Source organism: Tachysurus fulvidraco, chromosome 3, assembly GCF_022655615.1.
Source record: "Tachysurus fulvidraco isolate hzauxx_2018 chromosome 3, HZAU_PFXX_2.0, whole genome shotgun sequence".
NCBI lineage: Eukaryota > Metazoa > Chordata > Actinopteri > Siluriformes > Bagridae > Tachysurus > Tachysurus fulvidraco.
In genome coordinates this window covers 18,913,333-18,935,257 of record NC_062520.1, presented here as the reverse complement: position 1 = coordinate 18,935,257, position 21,925 = coordinate 18,913,333, and the positions used below count along the sequence as shown (strand labels likewise).

The 21,925-nt window shown below is 38.0% G+C and overlaps 2 protein-coding genes across 4 annotated transcripts; one reads left to right on the top strand and one right to left on the bottom strand.

Moving 5' to 3' along the window:
- The first annotated feature begins 1,118 nt into the window (after positions 1-1,118).
- On the top strand, positions 1,119-15,868 carry arhgef5 (Rho guanine nucleotide exchange factor (GEF) 5). 2 transcript variants are annotated; one of them, XM_047811805.1, is made up of 15 exons: positions 1,119-1,644; positions 2,320-5,712; positions 6,739-6,787; positions 7,013-7,065; positions 7,869-8,254; positions 8,344-8,504; positions 9,510-9,662; positions 10,033-10,162; positions 11,180-11,254; positions 11,367-11,456; positions 11,906-12,048; positions 12,203-12,346; positions 13,100-13,170; positions 13,262-13,366; positions 14,442-15,868. In XM_047811805.1, the coding sequence occupies exons 2-15, from the start codon at positions 2,340-2,342 to the stop codon at positions 14,582-14,584; spliced, it is 5,076 nt and encodes a 1,691-aa protein (XP_047667761.1). In that variant the 5' UTR covers positions 1,119-1,644; positions 2,320-2,339; the 3' UTR covers positions 14,585-15,868. The 2 variants fall into 2 exon arrangements, with proteins under 2 accessions (XP_047667761.1, XP_027005411.2); XM_027149610.2 differs by having other exon boundaries at positions 1,124-1,644; positions 4,694-5,712.
- Positions 15,355-21,912, bottom strand: ccdc106a (coiled-coil domain containing 106a). Of its 2 annotated transcripts, none has more exons than XM_027149612.2 (9): positions 21,772-21,912; positions 21,168-21,254; positions 20,206-20,313; positions 19,380-19,565; positions 18,697-18,747; positions 18,016-18,249; positions 17,532-17,735; positions 16,798-17,101; positions 15,355-16,629 (listed from the first exon to the last, which is right to left on the bottom strand). In XM_027149612.2, exons 2-9 carry the CDS (start codon positions 21,220-21,222, stop codon positions 16,605-16,607), a joined length of 1,167 nt encoding a protein of 388 aa, XP_027005413.1. In that variant the 5' UTR covers positions 21,223-21,254; positions 21,772-21,912; the 3' UTR covers positions 15,355-16,604. The 2 variants fall into 2 exon arrangements, with proteins under 2 accessions (XP_027005413.1, XP_027005414.1); XM_027149613.2 differs by lacking the exon at positions 21,772-21,912 and adding an exon at positions 21,587-21,725.
- Positions 21,913-21,925: the final 13 nt, after the last annotated feature.

Here is a 21,925-nt window from a genome sequence, read left to right as displayed (position 1 = left end):
GGATAAGGGTGTCTGCTAAATGGCAAAAAAAAATTAAAAGATTTCAATAGTAACTTCAGGAAGGTTCCTTTTTAATACAGCAGTACTTATTAATTCTCATAAAGTCTCATTTGCTTCTGTCCACTGGCAAAACTGTAAGACAGAATGTTGCAGCCTGGTAAATCGTGACATACATGTCAAAAAAGAATTTCACCATAGAGACCTTCGTTCAATCAAACAGCATGGCTACATTTACAGCATTTGGCAGATGCCCTTATCCAGAGCAACTTACTTTATTTCATTTTTTTTATACAACTGAGCAATTGGGGGTTAAGGGCCTTGCTCAGGGGCCCAACAGTGGCAGCTTAGTAGACGTGGGATTCAAACTCATGACCCTCTGGTCAGTAGTCCAACACCTTAACCACTAGGCTCTCACATGCCCCTGGTTACTAACCTAAATCGCTTTTGGAGCACTTTTCTGAAAACTACATATTTAGCTTCAATTTTTTGTTTAACCCTGTCTGGCTTCCAACGACCTGCCAATAAAAACAGAGCAGTGTTAAAAGTGTTAATGTCAGCAGCATTAAAATGAATGTCCAATCAACACCAATCAAGAAGTGAATTATAATATGAATATGAATTGGTCACACCCGTTTCTTTCATCCAGGACCTGTCATAACAGCTTGAGAATACAAAAGGAAAACATTTAAGCAAGTTTACCTGATTATATTTGCTTGATTTCACTTCTGTTCAGGGATTCAAAGGTGCCTCATCAGTAGACAGATTCACTTATCAGCTTCTGAGCTTTGAGCTGGATGCATTATTGATCTGGATTTTCGACTGAAAACAATTTGCAGAGTTTATAAACCCTAAAATGAATGCAATAATACATTTGTAGCATTCGATATGTTTTCGAATGGGATTTAATCTTTAGAAATATTTTATAAAGTCTTGTGCTTATGTATATACCTTTCATTTTGCCAGTAATTTTCTGCGTTTGTATTTTTGTATGTTATTTCCATGTATCCAGTTACTCTTTTCTTCCTCCCCCCACCTTTTACCTGTTTGTACCTGCCACATCATGTGGAAACACCCAGCACTTCTCCTCTTACCAATCACAGTGCAGCAGAGATACACTTAAAAGATTTACTTCCTGCTTCTGTGTGAGAAAGAGTCCATAGGAGCCTTGTGAGGAAAAGTGACATGTCTTGGACTGTAGGACCAATATTCACGCAGCTGTTTTAGTTAGTCTGGATTGCTGGACAATGCAAAGGAGTTCCTGAATGTGTGTTCCTCTTTTCCTTATGGTCTTCTGGCAGAGAAAGTGAGAAGGAAGAAAAGGGAGGATCCATGTCTCTCTGTTCAGACTTGTTTGGGAATTTGAGCAGGGAGGAGGGGAAGGAACCCTGAGAGAAGGGAACGTAAAGGAAAAACTTCTGTCAGTAAACATTTGGAGGTTGTTTTTGAAACGAAAAAGAGCTAAGAAAAACACAGGTCAATCAAGATTATAAGTAAAACATTTATCTCATTTGCGACACTGATCCACTCAGTGAGCACGCGCAGGTATGTGGAACATTTTTGTGTTGTGCAATTGCTGTTAGTACTTCTGCGAGTGAGGAAGAGCGGGAGAAGGAGAAAGCTGTCTTCCCCAAAGACACTGCTCAGGTGAGATTTTATGTAAAAAAAAAATCATTCCTTACATTATTACAACATTATCTTTACAACATTATTCCTTTTGGATTATAAAATAGACCATATTGTGATTGACTCATAAGTAGATGATTCACTGTGACTGAAGTTGGCAGAGCTGTTTGTATGTCAACTACGATTTACTCATAACATTGTCAGCCATGTTAACATTTTCATGTTGTACTAGTGACTTGTAGTTGTTAGTTAAATTAAAGTGAAATGATTTGTTGTATTAAGGTATGTTGCTTTCAAATATGTTATATGATGGCTCGTTGCTTAGATTGAATTGTGAAAAGTGAACACAATTTGAATTTAAATTTAAATTTGAAAGTAATATTTTACAATGACATTCAATGCTATAATAGACATTTTTGTGGTCCTTTCTTGAAGTGCCATGTTGTGATTGTGTTTTCATGACCTCATATGAGACATTCTGCAACTCTTATACAGTTCAAGATAGGAACTGGATCTATTAAATTAATTATTCACCAATTATGCCCATGTATATTGGCCTAGAAAACTCTTTTTATATTCTTGTGTTTTTGTCTGGTACTTGCTTTAGTAAAACGTATACATAGTAATTAATTCTATATTCACTTTAACATACGACAGTACACAGTGAATGTAAGTAAATATAATTATCCCTAACAGGTTGTCTAAATTATGTTGCCATGGGAACCAAACGCACAAATCGGACCATCGAGGATTCTTTACAACTGCCACGCAGCCCAGCTATTCCCGAAAGTGGCAATCAATCAAATGAGTGGATAAGTCGTGAGGCCAGACCTCAAGCTGGTCCAAAAATCCAAGTTGTACAAGAGAGGGGAGGGGATGAGTGGAGAGCTAGAGAGATGGACAGAGCAAGGGCCAGACCAAGAGCAGTAAGGAGGGATGTAGAGCAAGATCAGAGAGAAAGTGAGAGATATTCTCAATTCAAAGAGAGAGCAGATGAGATGGACTTGAGAGACAGAGACAGAAGGAGAGAGGACATTAGATATACAAATGGAAATGCTGTCTCTATACAACAACATTTAAAGTACAGAGAAAGAGAGAAGGGAGACACTTTCCCTAGGACTATGAGACCAAATAATGAAAGAGAAAGAAGGCCAAGACAGTCTGTTGATCAGAGCAATGAGAAATTGATGGATAGAGGTATTGGGAGGTTGAGGGAAATAGACATGGTTGAAATTGAAAGAGAAAGAGAACGAGCCAAAAAGATAGTAAATGATACCCAGAGGTACAAAGAAATGGAAAGGCATAGAGAGAATGAGAGAAGAAGAATGAGAGAAGAGATGAAAAGCAACACAGGAAGAAGATTGGAGGAACTGGATTTAGACAGAATAAGGTCAGACCCCGGTAAGAGGGAGAGAAGAGGAGAGAGATACGCAGAGGTCAGTGACAGTGACCAACAGATCTTAAGAAGGCAAGAAAGAGACAGGTATAGAGACAGACCCAGAGACAGAGAAGATCGGTATTACTCTCCACAAACAAGGAGAATTATAGTAGGAGATAGAGAGATCTTTTCAGATAGAGAGGAAAGAGATGAAAGGAGTAGGGCAGTGCTGAAAGAGAGACACCGATATTCAAAGAGTGAGGGAGATACAGATGGGGAAAAACAGAGAGAGGTAACAAGAGAGAAGGATCCTATGTTGTTCAGACTTGATGGTAGGAGTCAGGTAGAAAAAGAGAAAGAAAGAAACAGGGACAAACTGAGAGAAAAAGAGCGGCGCAGAGAGGTTGAAAGGCAAAAGGAAAGAGACAGAAGAAAGGAGAAAGAAATAAATCTGCAACCTACCAGGAGAGAAGTGAATAAAGAATGGACGGTAGACAGATACAGAGAGAGAGACATGAGATTGAAACATTGGGCCAGAGAGGAGCTAGGACCTGATAGACAGAGGGATAGATTAAGGGGCACTGAAGAAAGAAGAAGACAGAAAGAATTAAAAGAAAGAATGAGGACAGAGCATGTGAGAGAGAGAGCACTCATACCTCCTGCAGAGAGTGAGATGGATTTGGAATGGGCAGACAGACAGAGACAAAACTGTTATGCGGAAGAAACAACAGGAAGAAGTAGCCAAACACAGAGGGAGACAGACAGGAAGATTCAGGAGGAAGCCCAAAGCAGCAGAGAGTGGATGCCAGGAAGTGATGTAGAGAGTGACAAGCAAAGGAGAAGAATTAATAGCTTTGAAGAGAAAGGGAGAAAGAGCACTTCTGAGAGTGACAGAAGTGAGGAAGGACAGGATGCAGCATATGGGCTAAGGAAAGAAGCGGTAAGAGAGGGCTCTGAAAAAGAGGAAACTGAGTTGAAGAGAGAAAATGAACAAGAAAAATCTGAGAGCAAAAAGAGACCACGCAGGAAAATGTGGCTGGAACCTCGGTCAGAAAGAGAGAGGACAGAATCATTACAGGAGGAATTTAAAGAGAGAGAGCAAGCCAGGGAGAGATATGCACAGAGATACAAAGAGCCAAATACATCAAGAGGTAAAGATGAAATGCCCACAGAAAGAAAGAATGAAGGAGAAACAATATTGCTGGAGGACAGCTCCTGGAAATTAGACGCTACTACAGAGTTTATAAATGATGTAGATACTGAGAATTTGGAAGAAGAGATAGTAAGTGATGATATGGTTTTTGATAGTGAAGCTTCGTCAGATGTGCCGTGGCAGACAGAGACAGAAAATTTGGCTGATGACGTGGAGGAAAGTGACAGAGAGGAAGAACAAGGGAGTGATATATATGGTAACTCTGAGGGAGAAGAGGGACATGAGGATTGGAGGGACAAAGTGATTTCAGTAGATGATGATTTTGTGAGTGTGTCCAGTGGTCCAGAAGAGGAAGAGACAGAGGAGAACAGGTTTGAGGATTGTACAGAATTCTGGGATGCTGAAGATAGAGAGGGTCTAGCTAGGCAGTCACCCACAAGCACCCAGCAAAAGGAAGGAGAGGTTGAAACCAGAATGACCAAAGAGAGAAGTGACCATGCAGTCACCATCTTTTGTGTGGTTGGTCAAACTCTTCCCAGGTCAAGACCCAACCAAAACCCACTCTTGGATTGTATGGAGCAGGACCAGACAAGTCAGGACTCATCTTGGGAAGTGGGTGCTGTTGGTGGTGGTCAGCATGAAGCACCAAACAGAGACACAGAGGCAGAAAGCACAAGCACAGGCCCTGGCCTCAGTTTGTCTGAAGAGGATATGTCAAGCAGCCATGACACTAGATGTGATAATGCAGAATCTGAACAAATGACCGAGGAAGTTACCCCATCAGAGGACCTGGAAATTAGTGGTGATGTAAATGCAAAAAAAGACACTGAACCATGCCCCACAGAATCTACTGAGACACTGACTCAACCTGAAGATCATGGGAATGCTCAAATGAAAAAGGCAGATGGAGAAATCCAAGCTGAAGGACAAAATGAAATGGAAAGTAGCTGCCAATTAGAAGAGGTAGAGAGTACAGAGAATAGAAAACGCTTCTCTGCTGCTCCACATGTCAAATGGGCTAAGAATGTTGTCAGTGAGATCTTGGGTTCTACTGAGGAACCTGGAACACTTACGGTACCTGAGCCAAGCACACAGACTGAGCAGGCAAGTGATAAAGCTCCTGCTGAGGCTGCAAGTCAGGGAGACTCACCTCTGTATGGCGTTGTCCAGAAACCCCGCAAGCACAGCCACACAAGACAATGCATAGACTCTGAGACACAGTTCAAGCCAGGTAATGCAAAGACAGACATACTTGTAGGAAATGAAATTCTCTTACAGGTAGAGGGGCAATCAGACGGGGAAGAACTGGAGGGACCCTGCACAAGTCCAGACCTGCTGAGTCTTTCTTCTGATAATGAGACAGATAAGGAGGGAAGCGGTAAGAAGGAGAAGAAACAGAAAAAGAATGTATGGAATATCCTGGGCACTAACAGCTTAAGAGACTTGGGGAACGAAGTATGGAGAAAGAAGGCTGTGATCCGAAAGACATTACAAAAACATAATGAAGAGGAGGAGGGAGAAATAGTTAGAGACCGAAGAACCAGAGTCTTCACAACAGGTAAGAGGAGGCTGGATGGGAGATGAGAGAATGTCAGTATAAAAGTGTGCAGTTCAGATACTTACATGGTTTAAAACAGTGTGAACACCTTTAAACACTTTTATTACACATGTTTATTTTAAACACTTGGAAAGAAACACCTTTTTTCTTTTGCTATTTTACACCTCATTAAAGACCTTATGTTTTTTTAAGCTCTTAGTTTTATATTAACTTATAAGTCAAGGTCAGTCAAGCTCAGGAAATAAGAGATTGAAACATATAATGCTTTCGATAAAATTCATATAAAAGCATTTTCAGGTTCTGTATTTTGTCCCAAGTGAAACGTACACGCCACTAAACCCAAATCCCACTGAGATCCCTATTTTGCAAATTAAGTTTATATTTTAGGATTTTAGTATTATCAAGAGGTTACCAAGATAAATGAAGCACCACTGTAACTGAGTTTACAAAAAAAAATCCCTTCCAAGAATTGTATCTTAATCCTGTAAGTCACTTTTGATGCGATTATATTCACCAAAATAAAATGTCCATAGAGCAGCTCCACTGGGAATCATTTAATTATGTAATTGCAAGTGCTTAGTTCTATTAGATTAAAATGGACTACTAATATAAAATTAAAACGGGATAGTTTTGCTTATTGACATTGACCTCATGCTGACTCATAAAGTAGATAGTCTAAACGCGGGGGAAGAACCAAATTGCACTGCATTCAGGTCTAAGATCTCTAAGATAGGTCAGGTGTGGCACATGATTCTGATATACAGTAGATCAGTCAGTTTGAGAAACAGAGCCTGTCTGGAACACAGCTGTCTTACTTTAATTTACTTATCTTGAACAATTCATCGCATTTGAAGCCACAATTTCTAAACCAGTCATTGTTGTAATAGTCTGTGTAAAGCTTCATTTATGGTTTTACTACTACATACTATTAGTATTAGTCCCTTCAGTGTTACTGAAACTAAAACTTATATTCTGCTTTGTAGTATGATCTATTAAGCTAAATTGTTCCATTATTCTCTTGTGCAGATAATGAATATGATGATCTGAGTTCCTCATGGAATGAATCGGATCTGAGGCAAGTAAACCTTCTATATCAGTTGTAAATGAAATATGATTTTGCTAATTGTGTTACAGTATAAGTAAATAGGCTTTTGCTTTGAGTTGTTAATCCATTAATTCTTTCCTTTTAGCTCTCTTTCCACTGACACTATGGTGCATGCTAAAACCTTACAGTATACAGTATGTCTGTACATAGGCCTGGTTCTTTGTATGTAAGGCTTATATTCTCTGTTTCTTACAGGACTTTTAAAGGAACAATTAGCAGGACAAAAATGAGGACCTCAAAATTTTACAGTGAGTTTATTTACATTTGGCTGTTGTTTGCACTTGGTAAATTTAAGCCACATGCACATGGCTTTACCCAGTGTATTTGCTTTCCCACATACACATTCATTTGAGGGAGAATCTCAGATCTGAGCTTGTAGTGTATTATTATTATTATTATTATTATTATTATTATTATTATTATTATTATTATTATTATTATTATTATTATTATTATTATTGCATAACAATTTTGTATTGTTTTACATGGCATACAACATGAAGCATATAAGGAAGCATCTATGCATAGTAGGTCATGTTCAGACATAAATGCTACCTGAAAGTCGGTTGCCGAGGGCACACTATAATCTAGAACACATTTTATTGTACAATATGATTTGGATCACACCACATATACACATTTCTGGGCCAATAACCTGGGGTAAAATAGGCTAAAATATGTGCATATAGCTCAGGTTTGCTATATTGTATGTGCTTTCATAACTAAGGTGGAGTATAATTGTGTTGGAGTTTGTAAAAAAAAAAAAATGAAGCCTTCCCAAAAAAATGAGTCCACATATTGTGTACATGTTTCTCTTTTCCCGGATGGGCAGGTTTGTGCATGTAAACCTGCAGAACAGCTGCTGACTTACACTTGAATTCGGGCCGGTCTGTGTAGAACCTGTCATTGATTCTAGGCAATATTTTTGCCTCAACATGTTGACTTATATGTCAATTATTTTGTTACACAAAGTCAATGTATCCAAGAGACTTTATTAAGGAGCCTATTTACTTGGTTTAAACAAAATGTCATGTCTCTCTGTTTCTCTCAGATTCCCAGTTGTATCAGCAGTACAGTGAGGTGGTCCAGAACAGGGAGCTCATTCATCAGTCTCATTCTGATGCTAGCTCTTTTTCTGGGGACCATGAAGTCCATGCTCCCTCAGCACCCACATCTCCATCTAATTCTCCTACTCTGGCTCGCCGACCTCTTCCACCTCTACCCCCTGTGCTCCACCCCCATTCCATATCCAATACAAATGTTATATCTGGTGGAAATGGTTTGTTAACCGTACCTATTGACACTCACCAGAGGCCCTCATCGCCTCGGCTGTCCAGATCATTCGCTTCCTCGCCTATGCTGTGGCAAGACCTGCCCGGTGTGAGGAACAACCCTGAACTCAAACTTCTCAGTGAGGATGAGAGACGCCTACAGGAGGTACTGGTCTGCTTTAATCCAAGTGCAAGTTTGGATTAACAATGTCTCCTGCTCTACAAAGCACAAATTTGATCAACTCTCTTTTATAGGTGAGATTTGAAATGGTGACATCTGAGTCATCGTATTGTAGCAGTCTGGACATTGTGGTGGAGCACTTTGTTAAGTGCAAACAGCTCAATGTGATCTTGACTTCACAAGACAAAAACTGGCTTTTTTCCAAACTGATTGATGTCAGAGCCATCAGTCACAGGTAAGAATGAACATTACTCTAGCATAGTGTGCTCACGGTTCAACATGTACACATCATTCCTTGAATCAGTGCACTATTGGTTAAAATGTTTAGCAAATAGGTTTTTATAAATGTGTCTCTAAATGTGCATGTGTAAGAATTTCAAACTTTTTCAAAACAAGTAGGATTTACTTCTATGATCTATTACTGTCTATTGGTCAGTTCTGTGATATAAGGTTACTGAGCCAAGGTTTGACCCTCCACAAGCTTGAAGAATATACAACTTTTAATCTAACCCTAGTTATAATTATTTATATCTACATATATTTATATAGTCTTTTCTTTTTATTTGTAAGTTATATTTTATACCTTACTATTTATTATAGTTTTAGTACATTGGTGTAAAATGTTCAAAAATATTCAGTGGTATGTCAAGAAATATCCAAAGATATTAAAGATCCAATATCACTTTTTATTTTAAAAATGAGTTCATGTTAAAAAATTATTTAAAAAAGTGAGATAGGATTTTATAATACTTTGACCTGAAATAGGAAACTCCTTACCTCAAAACAGCAACATCTAAGGAGAAAACTACAACCATCAGACTAACCATATTAAGGATAAAACAGACATGACAGGACGTTATGAAAACTGTTCTTATGTAGTTTTATCCAGCCTTGCATGACTAATACAGAGTACATGAGTAATACAGTAAAAATAACATCCAGCAGCTTCTACCCTCCCGAAGGGTTTGGTACTTATCTGAATTACAAAAACTGAAACAATACTAAGACAAAGTGTCTGTGCAAAAAAAATAAAAAATAATACCAACTCTGAATGGATGGATTTAGATAGTTTAGAATTCTGCTAATGTTACTGATATTAATCTAATACTGAAATCCTCCCAGTAAATGATCTCTTAGTAAATCATCACCGGTAATCTTTTTTTTTTTTTTTTTTTACAAGATGTTCTTTGTTTTCTTTTGATCTTTACTCTGTTCTACATACATTTAATGTGTTGTGCAGCTTCTTCTCTCAGCTAGAGGAAAGAGTGGAAAGTGACATAATGCACTTTACTGTGTGTGACATCATCATCAAACACTGTCCACAGTTCCGAGCAGTCTATGTACCCTACCTCACCAACCAGTCTTACCAAGACAAGACATATCAAAGATTAATGTAAGCTTCATACTTGTAGATACTTTAGAGCTTAAATGTGTGGTAGTCTGGGAAAGCTGGTCAGATGTCTGGGAACGCCTGTTGGAGGTTGTTGTGTATGAATTCTCGCACAAAAACAGCCAACAAGCAAAAGTCAGGGTTTGGCAGAATAAAAGTTAAATACATGGAAATAAAACAGCATCTAACATCTAGATTTATATACATAATATAGTACAAAATTTCAAAATGGAATCATGTGAAGTGTTTCCCAGCTACCACAAAACACTGTTGTACTTGTGTATTAGGTTTTTTTCTGTACTTCTTTGTTTCTCTCCCATAATCTTTCATTTTAAATCCCTCATTGTCTCCTGCTCTATGTCCCCTTTTACAGGAATGAGAATCCTGGATTTCACCAGATAGTGGACAAATTGGAGCAAAGCCCCAAGTGCCAGAGACTTCCTTTACGTTCCTTTCTCATCCTCCCATTCCAGAGAATCACTCGACTTAAACTGCTAGTACAGGTACGCTATCACTTTAAATCATGTACTGCAAGTGTGATCCTCTATGCTGCTGTATCTCTTATCTTGGTTTTCTTAGAAAAGGTCAATGTCAACATGCCTGACATATTATCCTTACCAAGGATGGCTGCACCGAGCCATATATATATATGTATTTGTATATATATTGAAGTGAATTGTTTCTTAGTTGGTGTTGACTTGATCAGTTGATTAGACAGGCAAACATGAGAATTAGATAAGTTTCAGGTTAAACTAAAATGTCAAATCAAATTTTATTTGACACATACACATACATACAGGGTACGACATGCAGCGAAATGCTTATAAAAAGGAATGCAATTTAGAATAATAATAAAAAAAAAAAAAACCCAAAAGGATATAGATAATATATCTATATAAAAACTATATAAAATCTGAAAATATATGTGGAAAAATAATGTATAGACATAAATATACACATACATAAATGCGTATGGTTTTTTTAATGATTGTCCTTAAAGTGTCCATGTGCAGTATGGTGTGTATAGAGTGTATAAAGAGGCATTGTGCTTTGCAAGTCCAGAGTTAAAGTGTCAATAGAAAAAAGGTGTGCATAGAAAAAGTGAAGATGGAGGGAGAGGTCCAGTACTAGATCCTGGGTGTTTCCTGGTTTAGACTCCGAATGGCCTGCGGGAAGAAGCTTCTCCTCATTCTCTCTGTGTTTGCGTTCAAGGAGCGGAAGCGTTTCCCTGAACGCAACAAAGAAAAGAGTCCATTGTTGGATGTAGAGAACTAGAGATGTTTCCTTGTTTACAAAGCAGAGACCATTTAAATAAAAATGTACATAATCTAAATAAAAGACTTTCAAGACTTTGGGTTCAGTGTTTCATTTGTTGAAGAATTTAAAGACAAATCTCAGGTGTCAGATTATACAATGTGTCTCTCTATTCAGGTTATACCTTTTATGTGACAATAATTCACATTATAGTAGTAACATTATAAATAAAGTTTTGTTTCTCTTTCTTTTATTTTGTCCTGTAGAATATCGTAAAGAGAACTGAGCCTAAGACAGTAGATGAGGCACAAGCAATTAAAGCCATGAAATTACTGGACAAGGTAAAACACACACACACACACACACACAAACACACACACACACACACACACACACACACACACACACACACACACACAGTAGCATCTAATCAATTATTTATCTACTTTACAGATGATTCAGGACAGTAACGACAGTATATCTCAGATGAAGAACATTGAATCCCTGGTGTCCCTCAATGCAAAGGTGGACTTTGAGTGCAAGGTGAGTTTTACGCACCATGTTGCATTTATACATACAACTGCAAGTTTATACTGTGACGTAACAGTATAAAATCAGCTGGGCAAACTTTCTCTGTTTTTGTGCTCAGTCTGTGTTCCAGTTTATCCCAAATAGCTTCATTAGGGTTGAGGTCAGGACTCTGTTCAAGCCATTTATTTTCTTCCCCTCCAGCACAGCATGTCTTCGTCAAGTTTTCTTTGTGCACAGGGGCATTGTCATGCTAGAACATGTTCAGGCCTCTTAGTTCCAGTTCCAGTGCTATAACAAATAAAGACGTTCGTATAGACAATTGTGTGGGAAGAACCACAAATGGGTGTGATGGTCATTTGTGTATATGTGTGTGTGTGTGTGTGTGTGTGTGTGTGTGTGTGTGTGTGTGTGTGTGTGTGTGTGTGTGTGTGTGTGTGTGTGTGTGTGTGTGTGTGTTTCAGACTCTGCCACTGATCAGTCAGTCACGAAGACTAGTGAAAGAGGGTCAGGTATCAGAACTGAGGAACTTCACAGTAAAGGAGAAAGAGAGAAGTGCCTATATACACCTTTTCAATGACTATTTGCTTCTCTCATTACCCAAAGAGTAAGTTTCTAAATCTATATTTCTTTCAAATTTCATTTAAACAAAATACTTAAAATTGCATAACACATTGTAACTAGCTTAGCTTAGCTTAACTGGCTATCTTAACCGGTACCCTGTTACAAGCAACACACTACAATATCTTTTATTTTTGTAGAGGTGGTCGGTTTACAGTGATTGATCACGCTCCTGTGTCAGAGCTGAGGGCTGAAAACTGCAGAGTCAAGCTTCATTCACTACAGAAGAATGTCTTCCGCCTGCACATGGCACAGAAAGCCCTCATATTACGAACAGAAACACAGTGAGTGTGTGCACAGTGTAAAAAAAAATCCCTGAAACACATTTCATATGCTTTTATTTGTGATATGTTTAGTGATTTTAATTTTCTGATGCAATTTGTTGGTTAGTGCTGCCCCCCCCCAGTCTATGCTGTAATTAAGTATTTCATTGAAAATTAAATGGAAATCAAAGAAAAAGGCACAAATCAGATAAACAGGATTCAGTAGGAAATCACTTTAGTGTCATTTATAATCAGACAATTCAACAGGACATTTCTTTTGTTTCTGTTTCAGTATGACAAAAACAGAACTGAATACACAGTTTCTTGGCTCATGATGAGATAAAACATTTAGATTTACCAAAAAATCTAAAACCAAGTGTTTACTAGCTCACTTTGCATTTTCCAGCAACATTTAATGTCATATTAATGAGAAATGACAGTGTAGAAATTCTTCGAACCAAAGTGAAATGAAACGATGGTGAGAAAGAATAAATTACAAAATATATTATTTTAATAATGTCATTCAGCGTGTATTTTTTTATTGCTTTTAATGCTTATTTGTTGTTTTTATAAATTAGACAGAATATGTGTGATACATGTATTTGTAATCACTATATAGTACAATAGGTGGCTGATTTATTTTCAAACCTGATTGTACAAAATATGAAATAATATGATCTATATCTGTATAGCAAATGCTTGCTTAGCTTAAATATGACAGACATCTAGGGCAATAATTCACTATATCTTCTAACCACCTCCTTGATTCTGCAGGGCTGATAAACTGCGTTGGATCTCAGCACTCTCTCACCCTCATCCTGAAATAGACTTCACTGCTGCACAGGGTATGTGTCATTTTTGTGCAGACAGGATGGCTTGTCAAAAAAACAATGCAAGACCCATATGTTGAAATTTCTTGCCTTTCCTTCTACACAGACATTCCACAGATGCAGTGTATCAGAGCGTTTGTAGCTCAACAGCCTGATGAACTCAGTCTGGAGAAAGCTGATGTCCTGCTGGTTCATCAGGAGAACACTGACGGTGAGTATCTGTGCGTGTGTATACTGACACATGCAATTATAACTATTCAGTATCATCATATCCAGTTTATACACCAAGTACATTATGCAATTATGACAATATCAATAATGACATTGTCTCTTCTTGTACCTAACATGTTACAGAGGATTTATCATTATCAGACACTTCAAAAACATTTTATTTTTAGGAATTTCCCATCAAATGCAATTTGACTTTTTTACATCACAATGCTTGCATAGGTAGAGCATCAATAATATTAACTAAGACGTTTGAGAAGGCGATTAATCTCTAGCCATATATCATTTTTTGTTCATATATTTTGTTTCAATACGTTACAGATTTCCTATTTATTTCTTAATACAGACTTTCTTATTTATAATAATACGTTAAAACTCCAGCAGATCATGTGTATCTAGATGTACTTCTGATCATTTACATTTTAAACATGGCCAAAAGTATGTGGACATCAGACAGTTGGCCTTCCCTGAAACTGCTGCTACTAAACTATGGTACACAATTATCCGATGGGATGCTTTTGTTCACTGTAGCATTACAATTTCCCTTCACTGACACTAAAAAGTTCAAACCTGTTTGAGATGAACTAGAACTCTGACTGCACACCAGGCTTCCTCACCCGAAATCAGTGGATTACTTCATGAATGCTCTTGGGGCTGAATGGGCACAAATAACCACAGCCATACAGCAAGCACATGGGTACATTATGGATAGATGTCCAAAAAATATTTTGGTTATATAATGTACATTTAAGAATATAATTTTTTTTTATTATTCAGCTTTTTTTCATTGTGTGAAATACACCATATGCCTACTACAGCAACGCACTAGTGTGTTTGTGCATATTTCCACCTACCTCCATAAAACAGGAAAGTGGGTGGATTGACCATGCTAAATTGCCCTTAGGTGGGAATATGCGATATGTGGTATATGATTACCCTGTGTTGCACTGGTGACCCATCCTGCCTCTGCCCATTGAAGCCAGAATAGGCTCCAGATCCCCCAAAAATGGTTGCTGAAGATGAGTGAATATACTAATGACTGTTTTCTTTTTCTGAAGGCTGGGTCGAGGGAACACGTCTATCAGACAGACTTCGTGGATGGGTTCCTGAGTCTCACTTGGAAACAATAGTGAGTGAAAAAGTTCGTCAGCGCAACCTGATAGACATGCTGAAGATTACTACAGCAACAGCCACGACATGAGGCATTTGCAAGCGTCTCGTTTGGAGCCACTGTATCTACACTCAACAATCAGAGCAGCCAAAGACTCTAATGAGCAACCAACTATTCAAGAGCCATGATAACATCTCCCAGGACACTATATCAGGGATCTCAACATGTTCTGTTTTACACTACATTAAGGAATTACTGGAACCTTTAATGTGAACTATTACTTTGAGAACTTGGGACTCTCCAATAACTAGTTGCCTCAACAAGATTGTATAGCTTTTTCTAGGCAACATTTCTATACCCTGGTGCTTGAGTGTTAGAGACAAAATGTGTCTATGGTGTCTGACACAAAGATCATGGGACACAGTGTATGTGATTCGCTTGCACAGAAATTGGGGCATGTTTATAAACCAGTGTTGTATTTAGAGTGATGCACATTCTTGAGGAACAAGTATGTCAACATCCTCTTTACACTAACCAGCACAGCATTAATATGCCAAAAAAATTCACTTTCTGCTGTACCTCAGATGAATGTATTTCAGATATCAGCATTTTCTGGCTAACCCTGCAATTCTGTGTTACATGATATGTAGGTACATCATTGGGAACATACTTTTTAGCTCAGTGGGAGTGATAGTTATTACACAAATAGGTTGTGGCAAATGTAAATAGCCAATAACTATGATCTATGGGAATATTATTTGCAGTATTATCATATTGTGTCAAAGTCTATGCTGTACTTAAGTATTTCATTGAAAATTAAATGGAAATCAAAGAAAAAGGCACAAATCAGATAAACAGGATTCAGTAGGAAATCACTTTAGTGTCATTTATAATCAGACAATTCAACAGGACATTTCTTTTGTTTCTGTTTCAGTATGACAAAAACAGAACTGAATACACAGTTTCTTGGCTCATGATGAGATTTACCAAAAAAGAGAAACAAATTATTGAGTGTATCGCTACAGACATCAACCATCACAGAATAACTAGACTATCCTTTTACATTTTAAAATGTCTAATGCAGAAATTGATTGGTTCCTGAGGCATAACTGAAATGTTCAGCAGCCCCAACCCGTAATCAATGGTAATAAACACCAAGGTAACATCAGAGGTACGAATACAATATTTGGTAATGGAAATGGCTGAAGAATGCTGTTTCTGCAATCTATTGCCTGTTCCCTGAATTATGGGAAATCAGAGCAGTCATGTATTAATGGGTATTAAGCTTTAAAACGAAACACACACACACACACACACACACACACACACACACACACACACACACACACACACACACACACACACACACACTAGTCATTCAGATATACACTCAGAGCAAACATACATGAGCTATACACAAACATCTGAACTATGTGATACTATTATGCCAATTCTGGTTGCTCAGGTGTGATCCCAGTTACTGAGTTTTCACTATACATTTTTCTCATGCTCAACAGTCAGTGATTTCTAAAAAGAAAGAGGTCACGGGTCAGGGATTTACATGCACCAATGCAAAAATGTTCCACCTTGAGGAGGCCATGTAGGCCAAAAAAAAGTTGGTGCAGTTTAGCACAGTATAAAACAAAGAGCATGTGTGTGTAACCCTCAGACTAGCATTGAACTGTTCAGAAAAAAGGTACAGGTAAGTGCTGAGGGACATGTACCACAAACATATACACACAGATGGAAACACACTGGCCTTCTGGAATGTAGCTGAGAACCCCCTGATACAGTACTTCAGTATATAGGACATCACAGAACTATAGAGGGTACGGGGCTCATGCCCAAGTAAGACATTTCTCACAATATACAGACTTCTATATACAAATGACAGTATCTACTAAACAGTCTTCCTTGAAGCCCAACCCATTTCAGCTCTGTGTGTGCGCCGTGGAAAAGAACAGGTAATACAGTACGTTTTGATTCTGAGTATGCCTGATCTCAACACCAGGATGGAGGCTGACAGAGCGGAGGTGTGCGCTATGGTGCATTAAAATACAATGAGGGATACTATGATACAACAGGTCAGAAATCACTCGCTCCAGACTAATTACCGGCCATCGGCTCCTTTCAACCTGGTGGAGAGTAAATAAATAAAAGTTAACAAGTTCAAAATACTTGCATTCACATACACATGAATGTACTAGAGAAAACTTATCAAGCAGTTTCTCCAGTTTATGTGTGTGTAAATTAAAAGAAAAATAAAAGAGTTATTATGGTGCAGATGTGTACATGAATGTTACCTGTAAGAGATTGGAAGTAACAGATTGTTCTTCTTCAGTGCTTGAACTTTGCTGCGGGTTTGGGGATCCAAAGCGATGTAGCAACGCCGTGCATAGTCCAGCAACTTCTCTTTGGACGGGTCAAACTCGCCCACTTCTGCCAGCTTCTCTGGAGCCACAAGCAGCAGCTCTGCAATGGGGGTTGTGGATGCCACTGTGTTACGGTCCACACCATGTATCTGGAAGGCCTTGGACATGTTCTTCAGCCGCTGGTATGTCACCAGAATCTTCTTATAGCGAAACAACACACCAGCAGCGTCTTTCACTGTAAAGGTAAAAGAAAAAAAAAAACATTTAGTCATGTAGAGCTGAAAATGATTCCATGCCTTACATTTAGTGGTAAAAGCAATGTTCCTAAAACACTCCCAGATGCTGCCAGAGGCTAGAAAATTTTAATGCTATTGCAAGAGGGGAAGCTTTCTGAATTTAAAAGCAATATGATTGACAAGAGAGTTTGTTTTTACAGCCTGACAGGCCAGGAGATTTGTGGCCAAGTGCAGACAGGCAAGGAGAGCTTCACCAAATAATACAAAATGTGTTCCTACTTTAATACCATTGACTCCACCTCCAACCACCACTCTCTATCCCTTCTCAATCCCTATACATACACAATACAAGACTTTTTTATTAATTCATGAAATGTTTGCATTGACAGGAAATACTTTTCTCAACTCAGACTGGACTGGACATCTCACCTCTCTGTCTTTCTCTGCCTCTGGCTATTCTGAAGACTCTCCTCCTCTTCAGGGCAGGGTGGGTCCCAGGGGGCCTTCCAGGAGCACCCATATTCCTTATAGTCAGGTTTTCTGCCATCACATCCTCCCCTGAGATCATTTCATCTTCTTCCAGGTAGCTGTCTTCCAAATAATCTTCATCATCTCCCAAAATAGAGAGTGACTCTGAGGAGTCAGGGAACACTTTACATCAGCCAGGGAAGTTTACTCACACAAACAAACTATGACTGTTATTTATTTAAATGCACATTTGTCTTTTACACATATTTTGCAATAATATACTTGTTTCAGGAAAATAGAGATACCCACATTAGCAAAAGCTACTTGTTCTAATAATAACAACCTCAAATTAATAGAGAAGTTAGGGTACAGAGGTGAGGGTGTTAGTAACTGGATACAAATAAAGAGGTAAAAAGAACAATGGGTAATTTTACATTACACACACCTGGTAGATCATTCATAGATCTGTTGTTACTACTACTACCAACACTGCTGCTACCTCCACCTCCGTGACTGTGCAAGAGGGGCTGAGAATGAGAGGGACCAAACACAGAACTTATCTGGGCACTAACTGACCCAGAAGCAGTACTCATGACCTTGGCGTTACTTGGGGACTGCTGAGCAGGCCGCTGTGGGAATGAATGACGGTTGGCTGAACGCTGAACCTCTGCTTGCTGATCTAAAAAGTTAATGATTATAAAAAGTAGTTAACGCCAATGACTACAGTATTGACAGCGCTTTGGATAACACAGCATGGACTCTGACCTATTGATGCACATTTTACATTTTACATACATAGAATATAATAGAACATACATACATAGAATAGAATACTCAAACTTAATAGTCCCAAATAGTTCTATAATAGGACATGGCATTATGTTTACAACAATAGCTTTATCTGGGTGCTCAATTCATTTATCAACAATGCTTAATTTTTTTTGGTTAATTTCAGCTGTGGTATTCACAACTGGGCTTGGATTAAATGTACTGCTATGATACGAGTTGTGTGGCGGAACGATACCCTAATCAGAGAGCTCATATCGCTGCTGATGGCACCTTTAACAGTGAGCTGAAACTAAACCTTTAACACAGCAAAAACTCGGACATGAAAAAAAGCCTTTACCGCGTTCATTTTCTCGTCGTCTCCTCCAAGAAAAACTGCGAGAATCATTACCTAAATAACAAAAATAAAAATATAACAATAGCAAGCAACAATAAATAAGTCTTTTGAATTATTGCCATTGAGTCGCATTAGCTAATCACAGTGATTACAATTTCTTTACATTCCTATTACTCAAGAAATAGAAATAATTTTTTAAATTAACATTTCCTCTAAAAATCATATTGACACCATTGAAAATCTTGAAATTAATGCAAACAAATAGCAAACATTGTACAGTTTAAGTGCTCTCAGTCACCAAGACCTAAGTTGTTGCTTTTGACTCCTCTCCCTTTTCCTTAGAGTAAAAATCGGAGATTGTACATTTGTGTGGGGAACACCATTATATCAACAAATGAGTAAGAAGTCTACATTATATAAAATCTACAAATGTAAAGGATCCGCCTATATGCTAACAAATTTGTTTTGTAGAAAAGATGCAATATATTATAGAAAAAGTAAACCCATCAAAGTCTCTATATCACAATACTGTGTACTGTACTGCATGCACTATTTATTATTTTTGGCTGATTTGCCATGAAGTGTACCAATACTTATTAAGAAAGATGTGTTTTACATTTAACATATGGCTGGCTATCCTAGTACACCAAGTTCCCCTCTCATGCTATCAGTCATTCTCTTCTCACCGTTGCTCTCCTGACTCTTGGTGGAGAATATGAAGCGGTCGAGTTGACAGCGTAGGAAGTCTCTCTCTTCTTCCAGGTCTTCTATGCGTTTCTGCAGCCACGAGTTCTTTTCCAGAGAAATTTGCAGCTGTGTGCGCAGGTTCGTGATCAGCAAGTATGAACTTGCAGGAGCTGGAGGATCATTACCTATTTTAGATATAAAGAACACTCATAATGATACACACATTCAGAAGAGCTGGAATAATCAAAACAGCTACATGTTTTTACAGGTGCTTATTTTTGCATGTTCTTTTCGTGTTTATATATTTATTTATTTTACATATTATGATCCAAACAGAATTCTAAATGCTAAAATAAAGGAGTCAGCAGTTATTGTGTTAGGAAGCTCAAATCTTTACATCTTAAAAGAGACCCAAAGGTTTGGGTTGGGTTTGAGTTAAAAGAGGCCCTAAGTTTCAATTTTGAAAAGAGACATTTTCAAAATCATGACAGGTTTTGTGAAAGACTTACAGAAGGGTATTTAAAGTGTATCCAAACAAGCACAAAGAGTACAGAGTGAAAGAAATATAAATTACAGGGAAAAAACAGTTTAAAAGTGTGTTTATATGATATCAGATACATAATATTGGTTGTTTTTACAAGACTTTTTTTAATCCTTTTGAGAATGAAGTTCATCTGTAATGCCCAAATTGAATTTAATGTCCTAGATAGCAAGGGGAGCATGAAACGTCTTGTACTCAACAATTAACAAATTAAAAATGTGTAAAATTGACAAATACCATTTACATATTTTTTTACATTTACATTTTACTGCACTAGAACTTACACTGACTGTCAAAGTTTTGATCGTTCTGGTTGTAAAAGCCACCCTGCTGTTCATAGTTGTTCTCCTCAAATGGGATGGAGATTTCATATGCATCCTCATTTTTGGGGGCTTTGAAAGAGAAAAGCACAGTAAGAACAGACAGCACCAATTGAAAGTATATGCTAAACAGTAGTGCTACATGACAACTGTAATTATAATATTATTACATGCTTATAGCACTTTATTAGGGCAAGACACTGCAGATGAGTGATGTCATTATAAAAACAATAAATATCACACTTGATGTTAGCCAATAATCATTTATGTATATAACTTAATGCAGTGATGGCATTGTTTCACAGCTTTTTGATTGAATCTTGAGCTCACAATAAATACAACAAAGCTTTTTTTTGTTCTTTTACACACTCAAGAGAGAGATTTTTAGAGATGTAAAATAAAACAATCTCTGATTGTCTTCTGTAATATTGTTCTAATTAGGGACAGGAACAGACGTGATCGCAAGCCGTCTGCAATGCCGTTTAATGCGTTTCCACTCTAGGAAGAGTGATTTATAAGGTTTGTACAGGAAATGTATTTGTTCATTTTATGACAGGTTCATGAAACAGATATCAGGTGTTCAGGGAGATCTGACATGATGTAAGCGCTGAGCGGGTCGAGATGAGATCGAAGCTTCTTCAAGGATAGGTTCAGATAATGCTGTGATTGTGAGGGGACAAAAGAGCGTTCTTTAGGATAGTTTCTGTTAAGTTTTGGGCTCATATTTTCACTGAGTATTAATTGACAACACACATTATTATGTGTATATGTACTGATTAATGAAAAATTTATACTAAAATGTTAGTTTTGTCTGTAAAGTACTGCCTTAATTGCATGACTCTGTGTGAAGACTGTAGAGTTTGTAAACATCCTGCTTTATGTTCAAATCTCATGGCAGGTAAAGAAGCTGTTATACAGAATCTTACTTTGTAACTCTTGGGAACTTGAATGCTTCCTATTGGCTGTTTCTGCATCGTTCATATTTCCGTTTGATTGATCCCGTGTATTTCAGGCTGATTTCACACACAAAAAAAACCCAAACGTTATACATGATTTTATGGCAGCTGGAGCGTATAAGAGAAAGAGAACAAAGGTCTAGCACCCAAATGTAAACAGAACCGTGTAACACCAACGCATACGAGGGCAAAATGTACAGTAAATAAACCAGAACGAGGTATTTAGCTATCAGCGTATCTGCTTGACATATTAGCGTAGCTTAGCTGGCTAACTGTGCTAGCTACATAACGGCTACAAATATGAGCTGGGTAGATCAATAAAAGCGACAAATGACAGAATAGTTTGTTGTCCAACTAAAAATAGGAAATAAACATGACATTTAATCAACCAGGTCGTGTTGTAACGACGTTTTTACTACGACGTTATGATGAAGGTGCTGCATTAGGAAGCTGGAGCGGGTCTTAACGCTGCTCCCTGAGGTAACTGCACACAGATAACTAACGCAGGTAACGTCGCTGCTGCTCGGTACCGAATCGATTCTGCCGTCATGACAAAGAAGGCACGTGCACAAACCGTTCCGTGGTCGTGAACGTCTTTATCCTGCGCATAGAAAAATAAATCTGTCTGTCAATGCACTTCTGTATGACTGGATATTTTTTGATAAAGAGCGGCTAACAATAACAATTAAATGTCTTCCCCCCCCGTGCAGTCGTCGCCCCCCCAAAAA

Excerpts from the sequence above, each read along its gene's own strand:
- ccdc106a (XM_027149612.2), bottom strand. The coding sequence starts at position 21,222 with ATGAACGATGCAGAAACAGCCAATAGGAAGCATTCAAGTTCCCAAGAG. Across the intron at positions 20,314-21,167 it reads AAGTTCCCAAGAGTTACAAA|CCCCCAAAAATGAGGATGCA; the intron begins GTAAGATTCTGT and ends TCTCTTTCAAAG. Across the intron at positions 16,630-16,797 it reads TTACTTCCAATCTCTTACAG|GTTGAAAGGAGCCGATGGCC; the intron begins GTAACATTCATG and ends ACTCTCCACCAG.
- arhgef5 (XM_047811805.1), top strand. The coding sequence starts at position 2,340 with ATGGGAACCAAACGCACAAATCGGACCATCGAGGATTCTTTACAACTG. Across the intron at positions 7,066-7,868 it reads GAGGACCTCAAAATTTTACA|ATTCCCAGTTGTATCAGCAG; the intron begins GTGAGTTTATTT and ends TGTTTCTCTCAG. Across the intron at positions 13,171-13,261 it reads AGACTTCACTGCTGCACAGG|ACATTCCACAGATGCAGTGT; the intron begins GTATGTGTCATT and ends CCTTCTACACAG.